General features: G+C 40.1%; 2 protein-coding genes across 7 annotated transcripts in view; both read left to right on the forward strand.

Moving 5' to 3' along the window:
• The window catches only part of STOX1 (storkhead box 1), a 66,592-nt gene extending 54,782 nt beyond the window's left edge, over nt 1-11,810 (forward strand). For both annotated transcript variants that reach the window (XM_069571894.1, XM_069571895.1), the window contains exons 2-4: nt 2,661-2,813; nt 4,862-7,196; nt 9,664-11,810. In XM_069571894.1, coding sequence (XP_069427995.1) covers nt 2,661-2,813; nt 4,862-7,196; nt 9,664-9,811 — 2,636 coding nt within the window. In that variant the 3' untranslated portion in view covers nt 9,812-11,810. The remainder of the gene's footprint in view (nt 1-2,660; nt 2,814-4,861; nt 7,197-9,663) is intronic.
• Nucleotides 11,811-16,106: 4,296 nt separating this feature from the next.
• The window catches only part of DDX50 (DExD-box helicase 50), a 33,070-nt gene continuing 30,127 nt past the window's right edge, over nt 16,107-19,049 (forward strand). The window contains exon 1 of one of the 5 annotated variants that reach the window (XM_069571900.1): nt 16,107-17,191. Coding sequence is in view for 1 of the 5 variants with exons in the window: in XM_069571897.1 (XP_069427998.1) it covers nt 16,658-16,747 (90 nt within the window). In the remaining 4 variants the exon portion in view is untranslated. Of the gene's footprint in view, nt 18,645-19,049 lie in introns of all 5 variants that reach the window. The other 4 variants (XM_069571897.1, XM_069571898.1, XM_069571901.1 and 1 more) reach the window with 4 other exon arrangements.

The following is a 19,049-nucleotide window of genomic DNA, read 5'->3' on the forward strand; positions in this document are numbered from 1 at the left end:
ATAATTTTCATCATTGCCAATAAGTCCTTCTTTTTGGCATCCAAATGTGCAAAGATCTTCTTTTAAGAAAATCACAACCTACACAGTCACATTCATTTGATCCTAATTTTTCTTGGTTTATGTTCTATTTCTACTCGTTCACAATCAGATTTTCCCAACAAATGGTCTAAAACAGTGGTTTATAACTGAGATACTTTTGACCCCCAACCCCTTCCTTTCAGGGCCATTTGGCAGTATCTGGAGACATTTTTACCCACTCCAGTGTTCTTGCCTGGAGAATCCCAGGGACGGGGAAGCCTGGTGGGCTGCTGTCTATGGGGTTGCACAGAGTCGGACACGACTGAGGCGACTTAGCAGCAGCAGCAGCAGCACCAGGAGACATTTTTGGATGCTGCAACTGTGGGAGATGCTCCTGGCACTGAGAGCCCAAGGATGCTAATAAACAACCTTCCATGATCAAGAGAGCTCTGCACAACAAATAATTCTCTGTCTATGGTGACCAACCATCTCAGTTTGCTTTCAACTTTCTGGTTATAGCACTGAAAATCTTGAGTCCCAGGAAATCCCTCAGTCCTTGGCACCCTGGTCATCTGGCCCCATGTGACATCTGTCATCATTTGTCAAAAGTACCAAAGATGAGAAACCCTGCTTCAGAAGGGAGACTCATTAATTTCACTTTTTCCTCACCAACTCTCTTCCTTCGATCTGACATTTTTTGTTTGTTTTGGCTGTGTATTACCTGGCTTGTACTTTCAGATTCTTAGTTTGCTGATCCATACCCTCGGCAGTGAATCCTAGTTACTGGACCACCAGGGAATAAATACCCCAGTCTGACTTTTTTTTTTTTTTTAATGTGGCAATGGCTCTATTTATTTGCTTGCACCACATGCCATGTGGGACCAGGGATTGAACCTGAGCCCCATTCAGTGGAAGGTTAAAGAAGTCTTAACCACTGGATACCACTAGAGAATTCCTCATACTAATTATTTCAATTAGGAAATGGTGGAATGACCAAAATATTAGATTGGGAGTCAGAAGACTGATTTCTGTCCCTTTACTTGTTTTTAGAAAAGGCAGAGGAATCAGAGATCAAATTGCCAACATTCGTTGGATCACAGAAAAAGCAAGGGAATTCCAGAAAAACATCTACTTCTGCTTCGTTAACTATGCTAAAACCTTTGACTGGGTGCATCACAACAAACTGTGAAAAATTCTTAAGAGATGGGAATACCAGACCATCTTACTTGCCTCCCAAGAAACCTATATGGAGGCCAAGAAGCAACAGTTAGAACCAGACAAACAACAGACTGGTTCAAAATTGGGAATTGAGTATGTCAAGGCTGTATATTGTTACCCTGCTTATTTAACCTTTATACAGAATACATCATGCAAAATGCTGGGCTGGGTGAATCACAAGCTGGAATCAAGATTGCTAGGAGAAATATCAACAACTTCAGATATGCAGATGATACCACCCTAATGGCAGAAAGTGAAGAGGAACTAAAGAGCCTCTTGATGAAGGTAAAAGAGGAGAGTGAAAAAGCTGGCTTAAAACTCAACATTCAAAAACTAAGATCATGGCATCGGTCATCACTTCATGGCAAATAGATGGCGAAACAATGGAAACGGTGAGAGACTGTTTTCTTGAGCTCCAAAATCACTGCAAATGGTGACTGCAGCCATGAAATTAAAAGATGCTTCCTCCTTGGAAGGAAAGGTATGACAAACCTAGACAGTGTATTAAACAGAGACATCACTTTGCTGACAAAGGTCCATCTAGTCAAAGCTATGGTTTTTCCAGAAGTCATTTACGGATATGAGAATTGGACCATAAAGAAAGCTGAGTGAGCACTGAAGAATTGATGCTTTCAAATTGTGGTACCAGAGAAGACTTTGAGTGTCCTTCGGACAGCAAGCAGATCAAACCAGTCAACCTTAAAGGAAATCAACCCTGAATATTCATTGGAAGGACTGATGCTGAAGTTGAAGCTCCAATACTTTGGCCACTTGATGCAAAGAGCTGCCTCACTGGAAAAACCCTGATTGCTGGAAAAGACTGTGTGCAGAAGGAGAAGGAGGCAACAGAAGATGAGATGGTTGGATGTCATGTCTATCTACTCAATGGACATGAGTTTGAGCAATCTCTGGTAGATAGTGAAGGACAGGGAAGCCTGGTGTGCTGCAGTTCATGGGGTCCCAAAGAGTCAGACACAACTTGGTGACTGAACAACAACAACTATTGGCACAATTACTGAGCTTTTTATGGCTATATATGTTATAAATAAATACTTCCATCTGTGCTTATCTCTGGTAGCTAATATGAAAAAATGCTTTGAAAGATGTGAATTGCCATGTAAGCCTTGTCTGACCTGAACTCCAGTAGCACTTTGAGCTTTCTTATGGAAACTTATTATCTCTTGCTTATAAAGTAGTGACAACTATCACAGACTTCTTAAAAATAGAAATCATAAAGTAAGCTTTTTTTTTTTTTCTGTGGTTTTTATCATTGTATGTATAATGTTAACAGACTGGGTAAAGACTGATGAAAGAATAGCAGTTCCACCTGATATTCAGTCTTTATTCTTGATGAACTAATTTCAAATATTTTCTATCCTGTATCAAATTTATCACTTTTTTTTTTCTTCAAATCTCCAATTTAGGTGATGTCTTTCCAGTGCAAATGAATCCAATAGCTCAATCTCAGTTTATACCTTTGGCTGAAGTTCTCTGCTGTGCTATATCTGATATGAATGCTGATCAGATTGTAGTAACACAAGAATCACTGTTGGAACATTTGATGAAACATTACCCAGGTAGAGTAACAAGTTTTTCTCTATCAGTTCATTGCCTGTGTTTGTTTTCTATTTATAAATCATCTTAAACACATAAAGTGGGCAATATACAATTTTTTTCTTTTATGGATTTTTTTTTAAATTAATTTTTGGCTGTGCTGAGTCTTTGTTGCTATGCTTGGGCTTTCTCTGGTTGCAGAAAGCAGAGGCTTCTACTCTTCGTTGTGGTGTGTGGGCTTCTAATTTTGATGGCTTCTCTTGTTTCAGAGCACAAGTTCCACGTGCTCCGGCTTCAGTGGTTGCAGCACGTGGGCTCAAGTAGTTGCCACTCATGGACTTAGTTGCTCCAAGGCATGTGGAATCTTCCTGGACCAGGGATTAAGCCTGTGTCCCCTTCATCGGAAGACGGATTCTTATCCACTGTACCAGCAGGGAATTCCCATTTTTTTTTTCTATTATAGAAACCTAAATTAGAGCCCTGTCAGAAAAAGGTCTGCATCAGCAAATTTATGAGTATTTCTTTTATCTTCCAGATGAACTTTTTCAAAAATAATGTTTACAGTAGTAATTTAATTAAGTCAGACTCTGTAGAAAGGAGGGCAAAGCAAAAAATGATTAATCTTCTCCCCATGCCTCCTATTTTTTTTTTTTTCTCTCAACTGTGCTCTGAAGTATGTGGGACCTTAGTTCTTCAACCAAGGATCGAACCTATGCCCCTTGCAGTGTAATTGTAGTCTTAAAGACTGTATCTACCACAGAGGTCCCTGCCTATTCTTAAATTGCAACTTCTATCATTTATAGTTTCTCGTGGACTCTTCATATATTGTATTTGAATATATGTAACCTTTTAAAGCAACAAATTGGATCATTCTATGCTTTCTTTCTGGGCTTCCCAGGTAGCACAGTGGTAAAGAATCCACGGGCCAACCCAGGAGAGGCAAGATGTGGGATTCAATCCCTGAGGTTGGGAAGACCCCCTGGAGTAGGAAATGGCAACCCACTCCAGTATTCTTGCCTGGAAAATCCCATGGACAGAGGAGCCTGGCGGGCTACAGTCCATGGGTTCACCAAGAATGGACACCACTGAGCAACTGAGCACGCACATATACACATTCTTTGTACAACTTTTCTTTTTAAAGTTAAAGACAGATTTTTGATGTCTTTCTGTTGAAGCGTATATCGATCTCATTCTTTTCATAGCTGCAGGATATCCCAAATGCACAGTTACACAAGACTATTTTTCATTTTCCCATTATAAAATATGCATATTGTAGAAAAGTCCAGAAAATATAGAAAGGTAATCACTTATAGTACCACTGCCCAAACAAAGGGCTTCCCAGGTGGTGCTAGTATAGTAGTAAAGAATTCTCCTGCCAATACAGGAGGCATAAGAGATGTGGAGAAAGAGGGCATGGGAGTCCATTCCAGTATTCTTGCCTGGATAATCCCACATGCAGGAGTCTGCCAGGCCATAGTCCGTAGGGTCATAGGAGTCGGATGCGACTGAAGGGACTGAGCGTGCACTTGAAGGAAACCAATATTAACAGGCTGATGTATTTTCTTCCAGTGTTACACTTTTAAAACATTGTTTTCACAACCTAAATATAATTTTGAACCCTGCTATTTGGAAAGGAAATGTCTTTAAAATTGTTACCTTCCTTTTTTGAAAAACTACCATAATCCAGATGTTAGGTGGTTACCTAACATCTTACCCAAGCACAGACTGATTTTCATTTTTTCTTTGGATTCTTACTAAGATTTAACTATGAGGCTGTGGTTTTCAAAAATTTCTGTTTGCTCTCAAGAAGTCTTTCCTTAATCAAAATTTAAATTTGTAATGAGATCATTTAACTTGGGGTTTCTGTTTGAGGGAACTCATTTTTTTCCCCTCTACTTAATTGGTAACCTACCCATATAGCTTTGTGTAGACCAAATTATATTCCTATTATTCAATTGAACTATCATTTTTAATGCTTTTTTGACATTTTAATTGCATATATTAATTGGTTCACTCATTAAAAATATTTCTTATTCAGAATCTATCAGGGTAAAATTCTTGTTTGTTTTAGGTATTGCAATTCCATCTCGAGATATTCTTTATGCCACTCTGGGAACTCTCATTAAAGAAAGGAAGATTTATCATACTGGAGAAGGATACTTCATCGTTACTCCTCAGACTTACTTCATCACAAATACAACCCCCCAAGAAAATAAGAGAGTTCTGTCAGATGAAAATTCCCAGATGCCAACTTCCATTACATATCTGGTGAACGTGGAGAGCTGTGCAGAGTTAGCCAAAGAAAATGCAGCCCTCATTTCGCATTGTCATTCTTGCCGGTGTTTCCGTGATGTGTGCACTCAGGATGTACAGGAACCACCAGCTGCTGTAGAAGTGACTAGCAAAGGGCAGAAAGGTCTTGTGGAATCCAAATCTTTGGTACACAATCAAGCAGTTTCAGTGTCTGAGGAGAATCACGTCTGTGAGAGTATCAAACCTTTACCACACACAAAAGACAGAGAAAAAGTCAAGAAGTTTGGCTTTAACCTCTTCTGGCGCAATATATCCAGAAAGGAGAAGTCCAGAATAAAGCACAGCAGTTTCTCTGCCCAGTTCCCACCAGAAGAATGGCCCGTCCGAGATGAAGACAACATGGACAATATCCCTCGAGACATTGAACATGAGATAATCAAACGAATTAATCCCATTCTGACTGTTGACAACTTAATCAAACATACTGTCCTAATGCAAAAGTATGAAGAAAAAAAAATATATAATAGCCAGGGTACATCCACTGATATGCTGACACTCAGATATAAGTATTCTTCAAAAGTGGGAGTTAAGAAAAGACAAGGCTGGTCTGTAAAGCCTCGAAGGCAGGGTCATTTGCACAGGGACAGACACAAAGCCAGGAGTCGGGGAAGTGGGCCTCAGCCAGGAAATGTTAGACTGGAGAAACACCCCAAGCTCCCTGCTACACAGCCTACCTCCACGAATGAAGCAGTGCTTCAGAAACCACTTGGTGAGAATCCATCAGTACTAGGTCCCCATTTGATTTACAAAAAGCAAATCAGTAATCCTTTCCAGGGTTTGGCTCCCCGAGGGAGCCCAGTAACCAAAGGGCACAAAATTCAGAAGACCAGTGATTTGGAACCCAATCAGACTGGACCAAAGGGAAAGCCTGTCGAAAGGTCAAGGTCTTTGGTTTCCTCAAGAATCTTTGAGAGTGAAGCCAAACAGCTATATGGTGAGCAATGTAATGATATACTGAGAGAAGAATCCACTTATGTGAATCACTCTACTGTCAAATCTATCAGCGATGATTTTAGAGACCACCTCTTAAATTACTCTCAATGTAATGGTTTGCAAAATGGTAGTAAATGCTGTTCCTTCAGGGAGAGCATGTTGAGATACGACGTGTATGGTGGAGAAAATGAGGTAATCCCTGAAGTCCCAAGGAAGAGTTATTCTCATTTTGACAAATTAGAAGAGATAGCAGAGACACAGCATGTCCTGCCATCTGGAGGGTCCTCTTCTTTAGACCAAGCATCCTCTGCTTGTAGATTAGTTGACAATACAATACACCAGTTCCAAAATCTTGGGCTTTTGGATTACCCAACTGGTGCGAAACATTTGAGACAAATTGAGAGACAAGACCGAGACTCTAAAGAAACTCTAATGGGAAAGGCACGTGTCCAGGAAGCACAGACTGTGTGTCTAGAAAATGAAGGGCTTTCTGATGATGACCAGGCCTTGTATCAGAATGAAGTGGAAGATGAAGATGGGGCCTGCAGTTCACTCTATCTGGACGAGGATGACTTTTCTGAGAATGACGACTTAATTCAAATGCTGCCTGACAACATTCAGTTTTCCTTTCCAGAGGGAAACAAGTGGAATCATTTAGGAAAACAGAACGTGACAGAAAGGCCTCTGACTGAGTACGACAGCAACATACAGAGGTTTGAGCCTCAGGTGCTTAAAGGAAATGAACATTACAAGCTCACTAACCCTGGTGAAAGCCAAAAACCCAACCTTTCTGCTGAAAACTGTATCCTCAATTTAGGAATCCAGTGTGGTTTTAACTATGAGGAGGAACCCAGTGTTGCTGAAGGTGTACAGACCTCAGCACCTGATGATGGAAGTGTATTTGATTACTGTACCACAGGGACAGCCGCTGCTGAGGCCGAAGCCCTACACGGCTCTGTTGGTGATTCAGGAAAGAAACCAGGTAGCCGGAGTCAGAGTGCTCAGAGTCAGGAAATGAGAAAACAGTTCACACACAAGTTGGAGCTCTTCAACACTTCGCATATGCCAGCGTTGGCTCAGGATGTCCAACCTGAACGCAGTCACTTGGAAGGAGCAGAAACCCAGAGCCTGACAGGGGATAGTGGAATAGATTCTCCATGGTAAGTGCACGCATAAGTGAGCAGCCACTAAGCCACGGGAATTATTAAAATCAAGGGCATATTGAGTTAACTAGCGGGAGGCTCCTGCATAAACCTTTTATAATAATGCAGTTCTGCCTGCCTTTACTGAGTCAGTTATATGAAGTTATATTGAAACTCTTACACAATAGGATAGAGTTCATTTTTCATGAACTTGGTTCACTCTTTCGTGAACCAGGATTTAACTGTTCCACTGTTCCACTACTAAAATCTTAAGTTATTTCTAAAGATAGGAAGGAACTACCATAAACCAAGCACTTCCTAAAGTGAAGATTGGATATTTTCACTTAATACTTGGTTCTGTACCGTATGAGATAGAGATGTAGCTATTTTCCATGAATCTTTTCCACACCAATTTGTTTAAATAACATTGCTCAGAGTAGAAACATAAAAGTAGTTTGGTCATAATAGAATAGTTGAGAAATACTGAAAAGTATTTTTTCTCTTTCTTTGTGGCCTTGTCATGGAGAATGTGGGATCTTAGCTCTCCGACCAGGAATTGAACCGGCATGGAACAGGAATAGACCTCCAGGGAAGTCCCTGAAATTATTTTTAAAAGACACCTATAATCACTCTAATATCTAAATATTTTAAAAATCCTTTTTACATTTGGTGTATTTATAACACTTCTGTCTGAATGTATTGATCTGTATATTTTGTCTGTTGAACTCATACTATAGTTACTATTTTGCATGTTGCTTTTTCAATAGAATATAATGAACATTTCTATGTGATTAGTTTTCTAAAAAGTCATCTTAAAATTTGGTGTATATATATATATACATTAGTTTTATTATTAAATAAAATCGTGTACCTCATTTTGAAACAGTAAAGTAATACAGAAAAGTAAAACTAGAAGTCTCCATTTCCCAGCCTTTTCCATTCCTATTCCAAGGAGGTGACCCAAATATTCTTAGCAGTTTGGCATATATCTTTCAGACTTTTTCCCATGCATTTACAACTATAATTATTTTCTAACAACAGATTATACAGAGCTGTGGCTTTCTTTTTTCACCTAACTTATCATGGATATTTTGCAATCAATACATATATATCTAGCTCATTTTTAAAAATGGCTACTTAGTATTATATTATGTGGACTCTTGTTATTTATATAACCATTATTTTCCTTCCTTTGACATTTCAATTATTCCCAATATTTTGCTTTAATAACTCAATCTGTAGTAAATTGTTGTTATATAAATGTTTGCAGACATTCTTGATTATAACTTTGGCTGAATTCCTGGGAGTCTGCATTTTTTAAACATATGTACTTTATTGGGGAACAATATCCAAGATCTTTCCGCTTGAATAGTTTATATTGTTGTTAAAGTCTCAAAACATGCTGTCTTTGAGGTAAACAATGGTGGTGTGAACCCACGGGGTACCCTTTTTTTCCTCTCTCTGGTAAAAGCAAAAACAAAACCAAAAACAAACCCAAAACAGAGAGGAGAAATTGACATGCAATTGAGAATTTTTTTACACAGGTTATTAGTTCCCCTACCCTGGGATCTAACCCATGCCCCCTGCTGCAGAAGCGTGAAATCTCAACTATTGGACCACCAAGGAAGGAAGTCTCTGAGAAACTGCATTTTAAAAAATTGCTTATAATGTGGTTTTCTGGAAAGACTTTTTATAACTATAATCATTAAAGACACTTATAGAAAAAGAGAGGGGAAATAACATTTGGATATCAATTATATGCTATAATTGTTATGAAGATTAGGGAGACAAAGATGAACAAGATGTTGTTGCTGCCTATAGGAAGCTTAAAACTTAGTCGAAAAGACCAACAAATGAACAAACACCAAAGTGCGAACTCTTCATAACTGTCAAAGAGATGTGGAATTAAGAGTGATGTGTGGGAAAGACACATTTGAGACATCTCAATGTAATAGACAAGAGAGGGAGAAGAGGCAAGGTGGGAGAAGGGACTGTCAAAAGCAAAATGCCAAACCAATAATGTGCGTTGGCTGAAGCAAGGCAGGTATGTTGAATAAGGGACTAACATTGCATACAGCCCTTAGGAAAGAATCATTGTCAATATGAAAAATATAGTTGGCTTTTCTCTACCATATGACTTTTCAAAAAAGAAACAAATTACACAAGAAGATATTGGCCACTGCAGTTGTATAGAAGAGTTTTTCAGGGAACTTACTATTTCTGACTAGAATATACTTGATGCTAGGTCTAAGAACAGATATTTAGAAAATGTGAACTTCTTAGAAAGCAGCTGTCAAATAATTGAATTGCTTTTGGAAACCCTTTAAAATGTAAAAGAGTACTTTAGAGTTTTAAAGGTTAACTTACTTTATAAGTTAGTTCCTGTTAGTAAATGTACTGCTTCAAAGAGTACCAAATGAAGATATAATGCCTTGGTTAGAAACCCTTTTAAGGGCAATAATTCTGTTATTTTTAATATCTTTAGGACACAGAGTCTGGCATCTAATAATTCAGTCATTTTGGATGGACTAAAAAGAAGACAAAATTTACTGCAGAACTTTGAAGGCACAAAGAGCAGTCAAACACTTACATCCAGCTCCTTACTACAACTCACTCCAGTGATAAATGTTTAATACTTTTTTTTTTTTTGGAAACTCTTGTAAAAATGTATAGCATTAATATAGAGTGTTTTCATTAACTGAGTTTATAAGAATTCTCTAAAGCCAAACATATATGTTATTAATCTCATTACATATTTTGTTGTAGTTAACTGGCTTTTTCCCTTTTTTGACACTGATTTTTTTGAAGCTTATTATAAATTTATTGGGGGTATATAGATTGTTTACAATAAAAAAAATGGGATAATTGCTCTCCTAATTAAATATAATTAAGTTGACTATCAGACAGACACTTATTAGTTTTTCAAATACATAAGATGCTAATTTACTACCCAGTAGTGAATTTCTGTACTCACATCAATGCCGAGTATTTACAGTAAGTGGATCTTACCAGATTTCAACACAGAACTCTAGAAAACAGTGTTTTAGGTGCATAGATAATTTGTTTGCAACTAAAGTCTTTTATCACCAGAAAGAATTTGTATCGATGTATTGAGTACTGATACTTCGCAACAAGTATTCCTTCTCTCCAGTCATTGCTGCCAGGGATATTCTCTGTGACCAGCTTTAACATGAGGAAATGGCTCTACACTGTAATTGAATGACAATACCCAAAATTCCTGTGGCAGTAGGCATATGGCTCAACTGTTTCTCTGGCTTCTCCCCATGTTTGAGGCTCTGCATAAAATGGCTGTGAGGAGTCAGGATGCTTTCAATGGTGGAGATAGAAGGGAGGCAGGATGGCTTGTGAGTAAAAGGGAGATTCTGAATTAAGAGATTTAGAGAAAAGGTGGAAGATGGCTGAGAGATAATTTTCGGCTGAGAGATAATTTTCTACATTTGATCCTTTTTGTTCATCATAATACCTACGTAGCCTCACCAGAATTTTTTCTACCAGGTCTTTTCAGACCAAGTAGTAAAATGGTCAGTTCTTTCGGGTTTAGGAAACACATGGGGCAGTCAAGACTGGTTTCAGCGTGTTGGGCAGATGATAATGCTGACTTTCAGTTGAGGGGATGTTTCTTCTAAGAGGTTTCTAAGGATTGTCAAGGATGTTTGAATAGAGAGTACTTTCCAGCTCTCACCATCCAGGTAACAGCAAAGGCCAGAATGATGAAGCTCAGCACTGTGGGGAGCTGCCTCCAGGCCCTGTGAGAGTGCAGAGGATCTGAGACCAGACGCGCCCCTGTTTCACTGTGGTTGGATCACTCACTCCTGACAGCTGGTTTTCGTGGCTCTGACCAATCTACCATGGCATTCCAAAATTAACTGTGGTCACTGGGATATTCAAAAATCCCTGGGTAAAGTACCAAGGGTTATCTGGATAGAAAAGCCCTGTGGGGGAGGCAAAGATTTAGGGGGTCTTACAGCTTGGAGTCAGCACCAGTGAATGGAAGTTAAGAGAAGAAAAAAAATTCAGCTCATTATGAAGAACTTATTAGATAAAACTATCTGAAGATGAAGTAGGCAACTCTGTAAACAAATGAACTTCCCACCATTTAGGACATTCAAGCAGAGGCTTGGTGATCCCTTGATGGGTATGCTGTAGAGGTATTTTCAGTACTTTTCTTAAAAGCATGACAGAACTAGACGATTTTGAAGATTCTTTCCACCAGTAGAGTGAAGGTTATATAAAAATATATCCAATTTTTTAAAAAACGGGAAAAAAAGATTCACTGAGGGTCTTGTGAAATACTGAACTCACTCAAAATGCCCAAGTACTGCTTCCAGGTCTCCATGTCTGCACTTTCCCTACCAATCCTTGGTAAAAGGAGTACCGACTACTCTTCTTTGATCCTGGGCCTGGACAATTGTCTTAATGCAGTGGGGAATCCAAAGTCTTTCGTGACTCTGGCCACATCTAGGGACCAATGAAATTTATCTAGTTTTTTCAGATACATTTGATACTCTCTAAATGTATTAAATGAAGCCTATTATGAAACCAGTAAACCTGCCTTCTGTAAAACACAACATATGACCACAGATATTAAAGTTGAGTGTACATGTTCTTAAATTCTTGTTTGGGAGATTATTCTCTACAATGGGTGACTTGAATTTATTTTCCCACTATTAATTTTTGTGTGTGGAAATTTTGCTTAATGATTTTCTTTTCCACTTTTATCTGTTTGCTGAGAGAAAACCGTTCTCTTGAAATAGCGTCGGTGACCTGAGTTTAGGAGTCAGATGAGTTTAAATCATAATTCCAATCCTTCATAGCTGTATGATGGAGAAAGTTACCAAGCTTCTCTAATTCATTTTTTCTCATCTGTAAAGGAAGATAGTAATGATACATACCTTATAAGAATTGTAAGATTTGAGAATAATCTATTTAAAGTGCCCAAAGCAGGAGGCACCTAACATTGTTACAAATATATGTGTGTATTTTTGTATATTTATTCACAAAACTCATCTATACTTGGCCCATTATAGAGGTCTCTTGTTTTTGCCAGGTTGTCTGGAAATCCTCCATTTAGAGATTCAGTCCTTCAAGATTATAGAAAAGTATCATTAACCAAAATCCAGACATTCCTGGGCAAGGTATTATGCTTTTGGCTAATAAGTTTTCAGTTAATTTCTTATGCTATAAATAGGAATAAAATATGCAAAGCATGGGCTTATTGTGACTTGTCATATAATGTGAGATCACGTTCTTCTTCTTCTTCCTCTTTCATCTGGGATCTCAGACCCCTCAAAATCCTCAGAGTAGCTGGCTTCTGTAAACAATTTTCAATATTTAAATAATCCTAATAGAAACTCTACATACCCTTTGCCTAACTCCTTGCTAACTGAAATATCAGTTTCTTTGCCAGTGGCTAAACTTACACCTACTCAGTAACGCAACCCTATCACATGCTGGTGTGACCTTGTTAAGCTTCATTTGTGTCTCATTCTTATATTAGAATAATCATGAATCAATTATTACTAAATGCAGTTTAGCAGACAGAATGTTTCACAGTGTCAGCTCCATGAGGAAGAGTAGAAAGAGCCATAGCAGAGAAAAAACTGGGATCAACTGCATTTTGAGTATCCATCCTACAGTTACCTGAAAAAGCTTTTAAGGAAGGGGAAGACAGACTAATGCCTAAAAGGAGTGTGGGAGAGACATGAGGGTCATGAGACAAGAATGGCCAAAGGGTATATTAAAAAGAAACTCATGACTATCTTGCTGGCCTCTACAGATCTTTGTCTCATTTGAAACCTTAGAAATTTGTTCCCTTTTCAGTAGTGAAAGTGAAAGTCACTTAGTTGTGCTTTGTGACCCCATGGCCTATCCATGGAATTCTCCAGGCCAGAATACTGGGGTGGGTAACCATTCCCTTTTCCAGGGGATCTTCCCAACCCAAGGATTGAACCCAGGTCTCCCCGCATTGCAGGCGGATTCTTTACTAGCTGAGCCACCAGGGAAGCCCAAGAATACTGGAGTGAGTAGCCTATCCCTTCTCCAGCGGATCTTCCCGACCCAGGAATTGAACCGTGGTCTCTGGCATTGCAGTGGGCTAGCAGTAGCTATTCCATTTCTTGGGGAATGGTGCCCTCTTCTGAAGAAACTGAGTGATTTACTCAGTTTGATTGAAACTTTGATTCAAAGCTTCTACAAAGTAATTGACTAAAGAAACAGACCTTCTTCCTAAGGTTAAACCTTTAAAAAGCTTTCCCAAACAATTTGAATTATGAGCTAGATATATATAGAAGTTATACATGTGCTAAATAAATATGTTCAAAGCTGTCTCCTTGCCAACACTGTCAAAACCTGAAGCTAAAAGAAATAGAAGTACCTCTGTACATCATCTCTGTTGTATTGTTATATCAGGGGATCCCCCCAGTTCCTTGAACTATCAGCAGGAGAGGCATTTTGCCCCTATTTTACTAACAAAAAGCCAGGTTTTACAGCTGGCCAAGGTCATGTGGCTAGCAAGGGTAGAAACCACCTTTTCTTGTTCCCTCTTTCATTTTCTCCTTAGTACTCTCCTCAACCTCTGCCTTCAACATCTCTTGACCCATTTGTAGCTGCCCCTTAAACTGTTTCCATGTCCTAACATTTTTAAATGGTGGTTCAATTCCTCACATAATCTTGACATGAAGATGGAAAAATGGTTCTTTTTTGCTTCTACTTTCTAACTATAAAATAAAAATTAAAATCTAGCCCACTAAGGTTTTAGAAAGACCAGAGAGGCAGGTTTATAATCATCTTGTTTTTATAGAGTTTAATGAGCCAAAACCAAGGCAAGGAAAATCTTATGGAATGTCACAACAGAGCAACAGATGAGGCATTTCAACTCTCAAATTTTGAGAAATTGTATCAGGAACTCTGGCAAAATATTTGGAAAACAAAGATGTTCTAGTAATACCACGTTTTGAGTTACTTGTACATTTTAATTATTCATTCTACCCCCTTTGTGTTCCCCCCAATAAATTTCATCATCTGTATAAATCTTTTGAGACTTACAGGGACCAAATATGAAAAAATGAATTATCCATTCCATCATCTCCATTCCTAGCATTTTTGTTTGATGCCCACTGAGAACACATGTAGTGGTACTCCATTTTTTTTCAGCTAAGCCACACTTTAGTCCAGTTATTTATGACTCAGTTTAATTTCCCCACCGTTGCCCTCTCCACCTGACACAGACAGCAGTCAGAGTTTTGATTCAATGTTTGGTGCTTAGAATGTAGGGTTTGTGGAGTGTCCCAAATCATAGAAGGTCATTCTAAAAAATACTAATATACTTATTAGTCTCTTGCCTAGGGAGTCTCAAACAGTCTAGTCCTTTTTCAGACCTGTTGTGTGACCTCCAACATAACAATAAATGCCCAAAATAGTTGAGGCACTAAAGCTTTATCTGTATTTGATTTTCAACTATAACATAATAACAGCTATTCCTATGATTATCCCAATTTTGTACATGTGACATTCTTAGACACATCCACTCCTTTGTTTCTATGCCCATCATACCTTGTTGTATGGCTACAAAGACTTCACAGTGGTAGAATTGGGAGTGGGTCTGAGTGGGACCTAAAGGTTTTAGAACAGCACCAGTCTAGAGATACATAGCTATTATGATTTAGGGAGAGACAAGCATTTTTTCACCATCAACTGAACACCCCATTTGTTCACAGTACTGAATCCATAAGGTCACTTTAGATAAACGTATAGCCCCTGATTTCAGGCCAACCCATAATTATACAGAAGACCTGTAGCAATCACAGATTTATCTTTGGTGTTTCAGTTATTCAAGACGAATAATCAAACTCTAGGACGTGTCAGTTCAGTTCAGACGCTCAGTTTTGTCCAACTCTTTGGGGAATTGTAGCAAACTGAAATGTTGCCAAGACTTAAATTTGATAACTCATGTTACAAAGCTGGTGTGCTAGACATTGTCAAGAGGTTTGCGAATACCCCTGCACCTACATCTCTGTTTTTTTTCCACTCAAGAGTAGCTAGGTTGATGAGATCATGAAGAGATAAAAAGAAAGGGGCTGTGAAAAGAAAGTCAAAAACAAGCTAGCACCAGTAAGTAAGAAAAGATATATGCCAAAGAGCCCTTTGTATTATCAAAAGGTTTCCAGTTTTGTTCAAGGTTGTAACTCACGGTCAGTTAATAACCATAAGTAAAATCCTTTTATCCATTACAAATACATAAGCTTTCGAAGACATTTTAGGCTTCTTTCCTAGATTTCTCCAGATTTTCCCTATTATTCATTCTATGTTTTATGGGAACATCTTTCCCAAAACGTTTGGTAAACTCAAAGCTTTCAGGTTGGTGTGGCAGAGAAAGCAATGATTTGGGATTCAGGAGATGAGCTCTCTAGTCCTCACTGTGCCACTGATAGTGTGACTTAAACCAAATTAATCCTCTTCAGGGGGTTGTGTGCTGAGTCGTTCGGTCGTGTCCCACTCTTTGCGACACATGGACTGCAGCCCGCCAGGCTCCTCTGTCCATCGGTATTCTCCAAGCAAGAATACTGGAGTGGGTTGCCATGCCCTCCTCCAGGGGACCTTCCCAACCCAGGGATCGAATCCGGGTCTCCCGCATTGCAGATGGATTCTTTACCGACTGAATCACCAGGGAAGTCCCTTACAGTGTTAGTCTCCTCTAATGTCAAGTGGGTAGGGTGGGAAGGACCTAAAATGAACAAAGAATTAACTTCACAGCTAAAACTTTGAGGGAAGGTTGCTCGGACCTGGCCTTCACCCCAAGCCCACCTACTCCGTTGCAGACCCCACGACGCCCCTTCCCATCAACGCTAGGTGGCTGGCTTCGCGCGTAGCCGTTAAACGTTAACGCCTCACTCCGCAATGGGCGGGCCCGAGGCCAGCAGCTTCCGGCGGCGAAAAGCAACGCGACGCGTGGCGTTCGCTTAGCCCTGTCCCGGGCATGTCCTCCTTCCAGCCAGTCGCGCCTGTGAGCCACGCTCCACCGCCTTTGGGGTTCTCCCCAATGCCTGCACTGCACGCTGGGAAGCTCCAAATTATCTCCTCTGCGCTGCGGCGAATTGTTCGGAGTGGGGGATGGGAAGAGAAAGCGGAAAAAAAAATGCTGAACATTTTATGCTAATCAGTTTGCGTATCCTTTATGGAGATTGGCCAGGGTTTTACTCTAGAAGCCAATTATTTCAGAATAAGGGTGGGTCAGTCGAGACTCTTCGCATTGATTGGCTGGGAGACGGCGTCGCAAGGAAGGCGTTTAAACCGGGAGTATCCGGGATTATTTTCCCCCGCCGTGCGATGCGTGTTCCGGAAGTGACGCACGGCCTTGGCCTGGAGGCCGTCCAGCCCCCGCTTCCTTTCACGCTGTCGCTGCCCGTAGGTGGTTGTGGCCACGGTGCCCAGAGGGAGGCGGCAGCAAGCGGTGGAGGCGAATGATGCCTGGGAAACTCCTCTGGGGGGACATTATGGAGCTGGAGGCACCCTTGGAGGAGACCGAGAGCCAGAGGAAGGAGAGGCAAAAGGTGCGCTGAGGATGGGCCGCGCCTCCTGGGCAGCGCCGGCTTGGGCGGGGAGGGAAGTCTCCCTGATGGTCTGTCACCAACCGGGCCGGAGCATCCGAGGGCCTCTCCTCGCGCCGGCCTCGTTCCTGGGAGGTCGCTCTGGAGCCATTCCAACCTCCACATCCCCAGCCGGAGAAGGGCAGCACTGGGCTTTGGCCCAGCCTCCCGTGGTCCCCCAGTCCTTCCCGTCGGCGCCTAAGAGATGGGCAGACTCAAGTTCTCATCGCGGAATCAATTCTTTCCTCTTCTTAAGCAGCGAGGCCTGTCGTTTGGTTCTCGTTGGCCGTCTTAGAAGATGATTTAAGAAAAACGATTGCCTTGAATATGTGTAACTTCTCCGTCATCCTGTCCTGTATGCGAGAATCTTGGGGAAAGCGATCTTAGCTTTACAAACCTCGATAACGGGTCAGTAGAGGATTGAGGAAAAGTGTTACAGCGAACATTGCCAGGATTTGGCTGATAGAGATCATGTGGGTTATTATTATTTTTGTTGCTGTCTTGCTATTATTATTAATAGTCCTTTCTCATAGTGTTCTCATTCAATTCACAAATATTTATTGAGCCTAATTTATGCCAGACTCTTTGCTGGGCACCAAGAAGGTCCCTGCCCTCAAGGAGTCCGTTAGAAGAGTTGCAGAGACTTCCCGCCCCACTTCTCAAGAGACTTAGAGAAAAGGAAACAGAGCTTTGGAGGGTAAGGAAGCAGTATTTGAAGCCTGACACTTGACCAAAGAATGAAAATATTCTGCATAGTTCCAGAGAGCCATACCTACCCTTCTGACCTTGTCGACAGGGTAGACCTGCCATTCCAGCCAAGCAGTTATTTATTTATTTATTTTATTGTGGTAAAATACACGTACCATAAAATTTACATTTACTTTTTAAAATTAATTAATTATTTTTTGGCTGCCCTGGCATGTGGGATCTAGTTTCCCAACTAGGAGTTGAACCAGGGTTCCTTGTGTTGAGAGCATTGAGTCTTAGCAACTGGACCACCAGGGAAATCCCTTTTTAAAGTATATAGTTTTGTAGCAGTAAGTACAGTCACATTTGTTTGCAGACATCATCTTCATTGATCTCCAAAACTTTTCATTCTCCCAAACTGAAGCTCTGTGCCCATTAAACATCAACCTCCTCAGTTGCCCTGTCTCCCCATCCTTTGACAGCTACCATTCTCCTCTCTGTCTCTATGCATTTGACTACTCTAGATAACTCCTGTAAGTGAAATCATCAAGCAGTTATTTTAGTTTTTGCTCCTCCAAAAATACTTGTCCCTTGTTTGGCATCCATATCCTGTCCATCTGTCAAATTTTAGTTTGTGTCTGTTACAGCCACTCCAGTGGACACATACAGTGATCTCATTCCCCCTTACAGTCTTGTTCCAGTGCTGACTTTATAATTTGATTAGCGTTTATTATGCACTTCCTTGTAAAGTTAGCTCATTCTTCCTGTGTGTATCCTTCCCCCAGATTTCCCAAAGATTGTTGAGGGAAATTACCATATCTTTGCTCATGCTTGTATTTCACTTTATCTTTGTAAATTGGTAGTTTTCACATTGTAGTTTCTCCAGATATGCTCGTTGATTTTACTTTAATTATGAAAGATAACGAAAGATTTGGAAACAGAGTACCAACTAATAGAGCATTCAAATAGTGGTCTGGCATTGAGATGAAGGTAACTGGGTTTGGATGTGTTGAGATATGGAACTGGGCCTTAGGTTCTCAGAATTGGAGTGCAGGTTAGGAAGGAAGCCTGGAAATGTATGTTGAAGCCATGAAAATGGTGTGAAAGTGTACATAAAGAACAGAGACTTAAGCATCCGCAAAAGGAGAAAGAGGAAACATCGAAGAAGATAGAGGTAAGAGAGTTAAGAGGGGACATTGTGTGTCTTGGAAGCCAAGAAAGTGGAGAATGTTGAGCACTGTGGATCTGATATGCAACAGTGTATTTCATCACCTTGGGATATTGCTGGGCCTGGACCTACAGGTCTCATTTTACCTTGCTTCATCTCCCTGAAGTGCAGGGCCCAGGAACAATTCAAACCCCAAGGCTGGGTCTATAAATAATCTTGTTTTTCTATAGAACCTATTGGTTTGATGAGATGTGAGCTAGTTCAGTTAACTAAAGATCAAATGATGTAACATATAACTGTATAGCTTGTATTAATGTAAAGCTCTAGTGTTTACAAAGCATTTTCATATATGTTATTCATTTTTCATTGCAACATTTATGGATGAGAAACTTATATGTGAAAGTATTCTGT

This window comes from Ovis canadensis, chromosome 25 (assembly GCF_042477335.2).
Source record: "Ovis canadensis isolate MfBH-ARS-UI-01 breed Bighorn chromosome 25, ARS-UI_OviCan_v2, whole genome shotgun sequence".
Taxonomy (NCBI): Eukaryota; Metazoa; Chordata; class Mammalia; order Artiodactyla; family Bovidae; genus Ovis; species Ovis canadensis.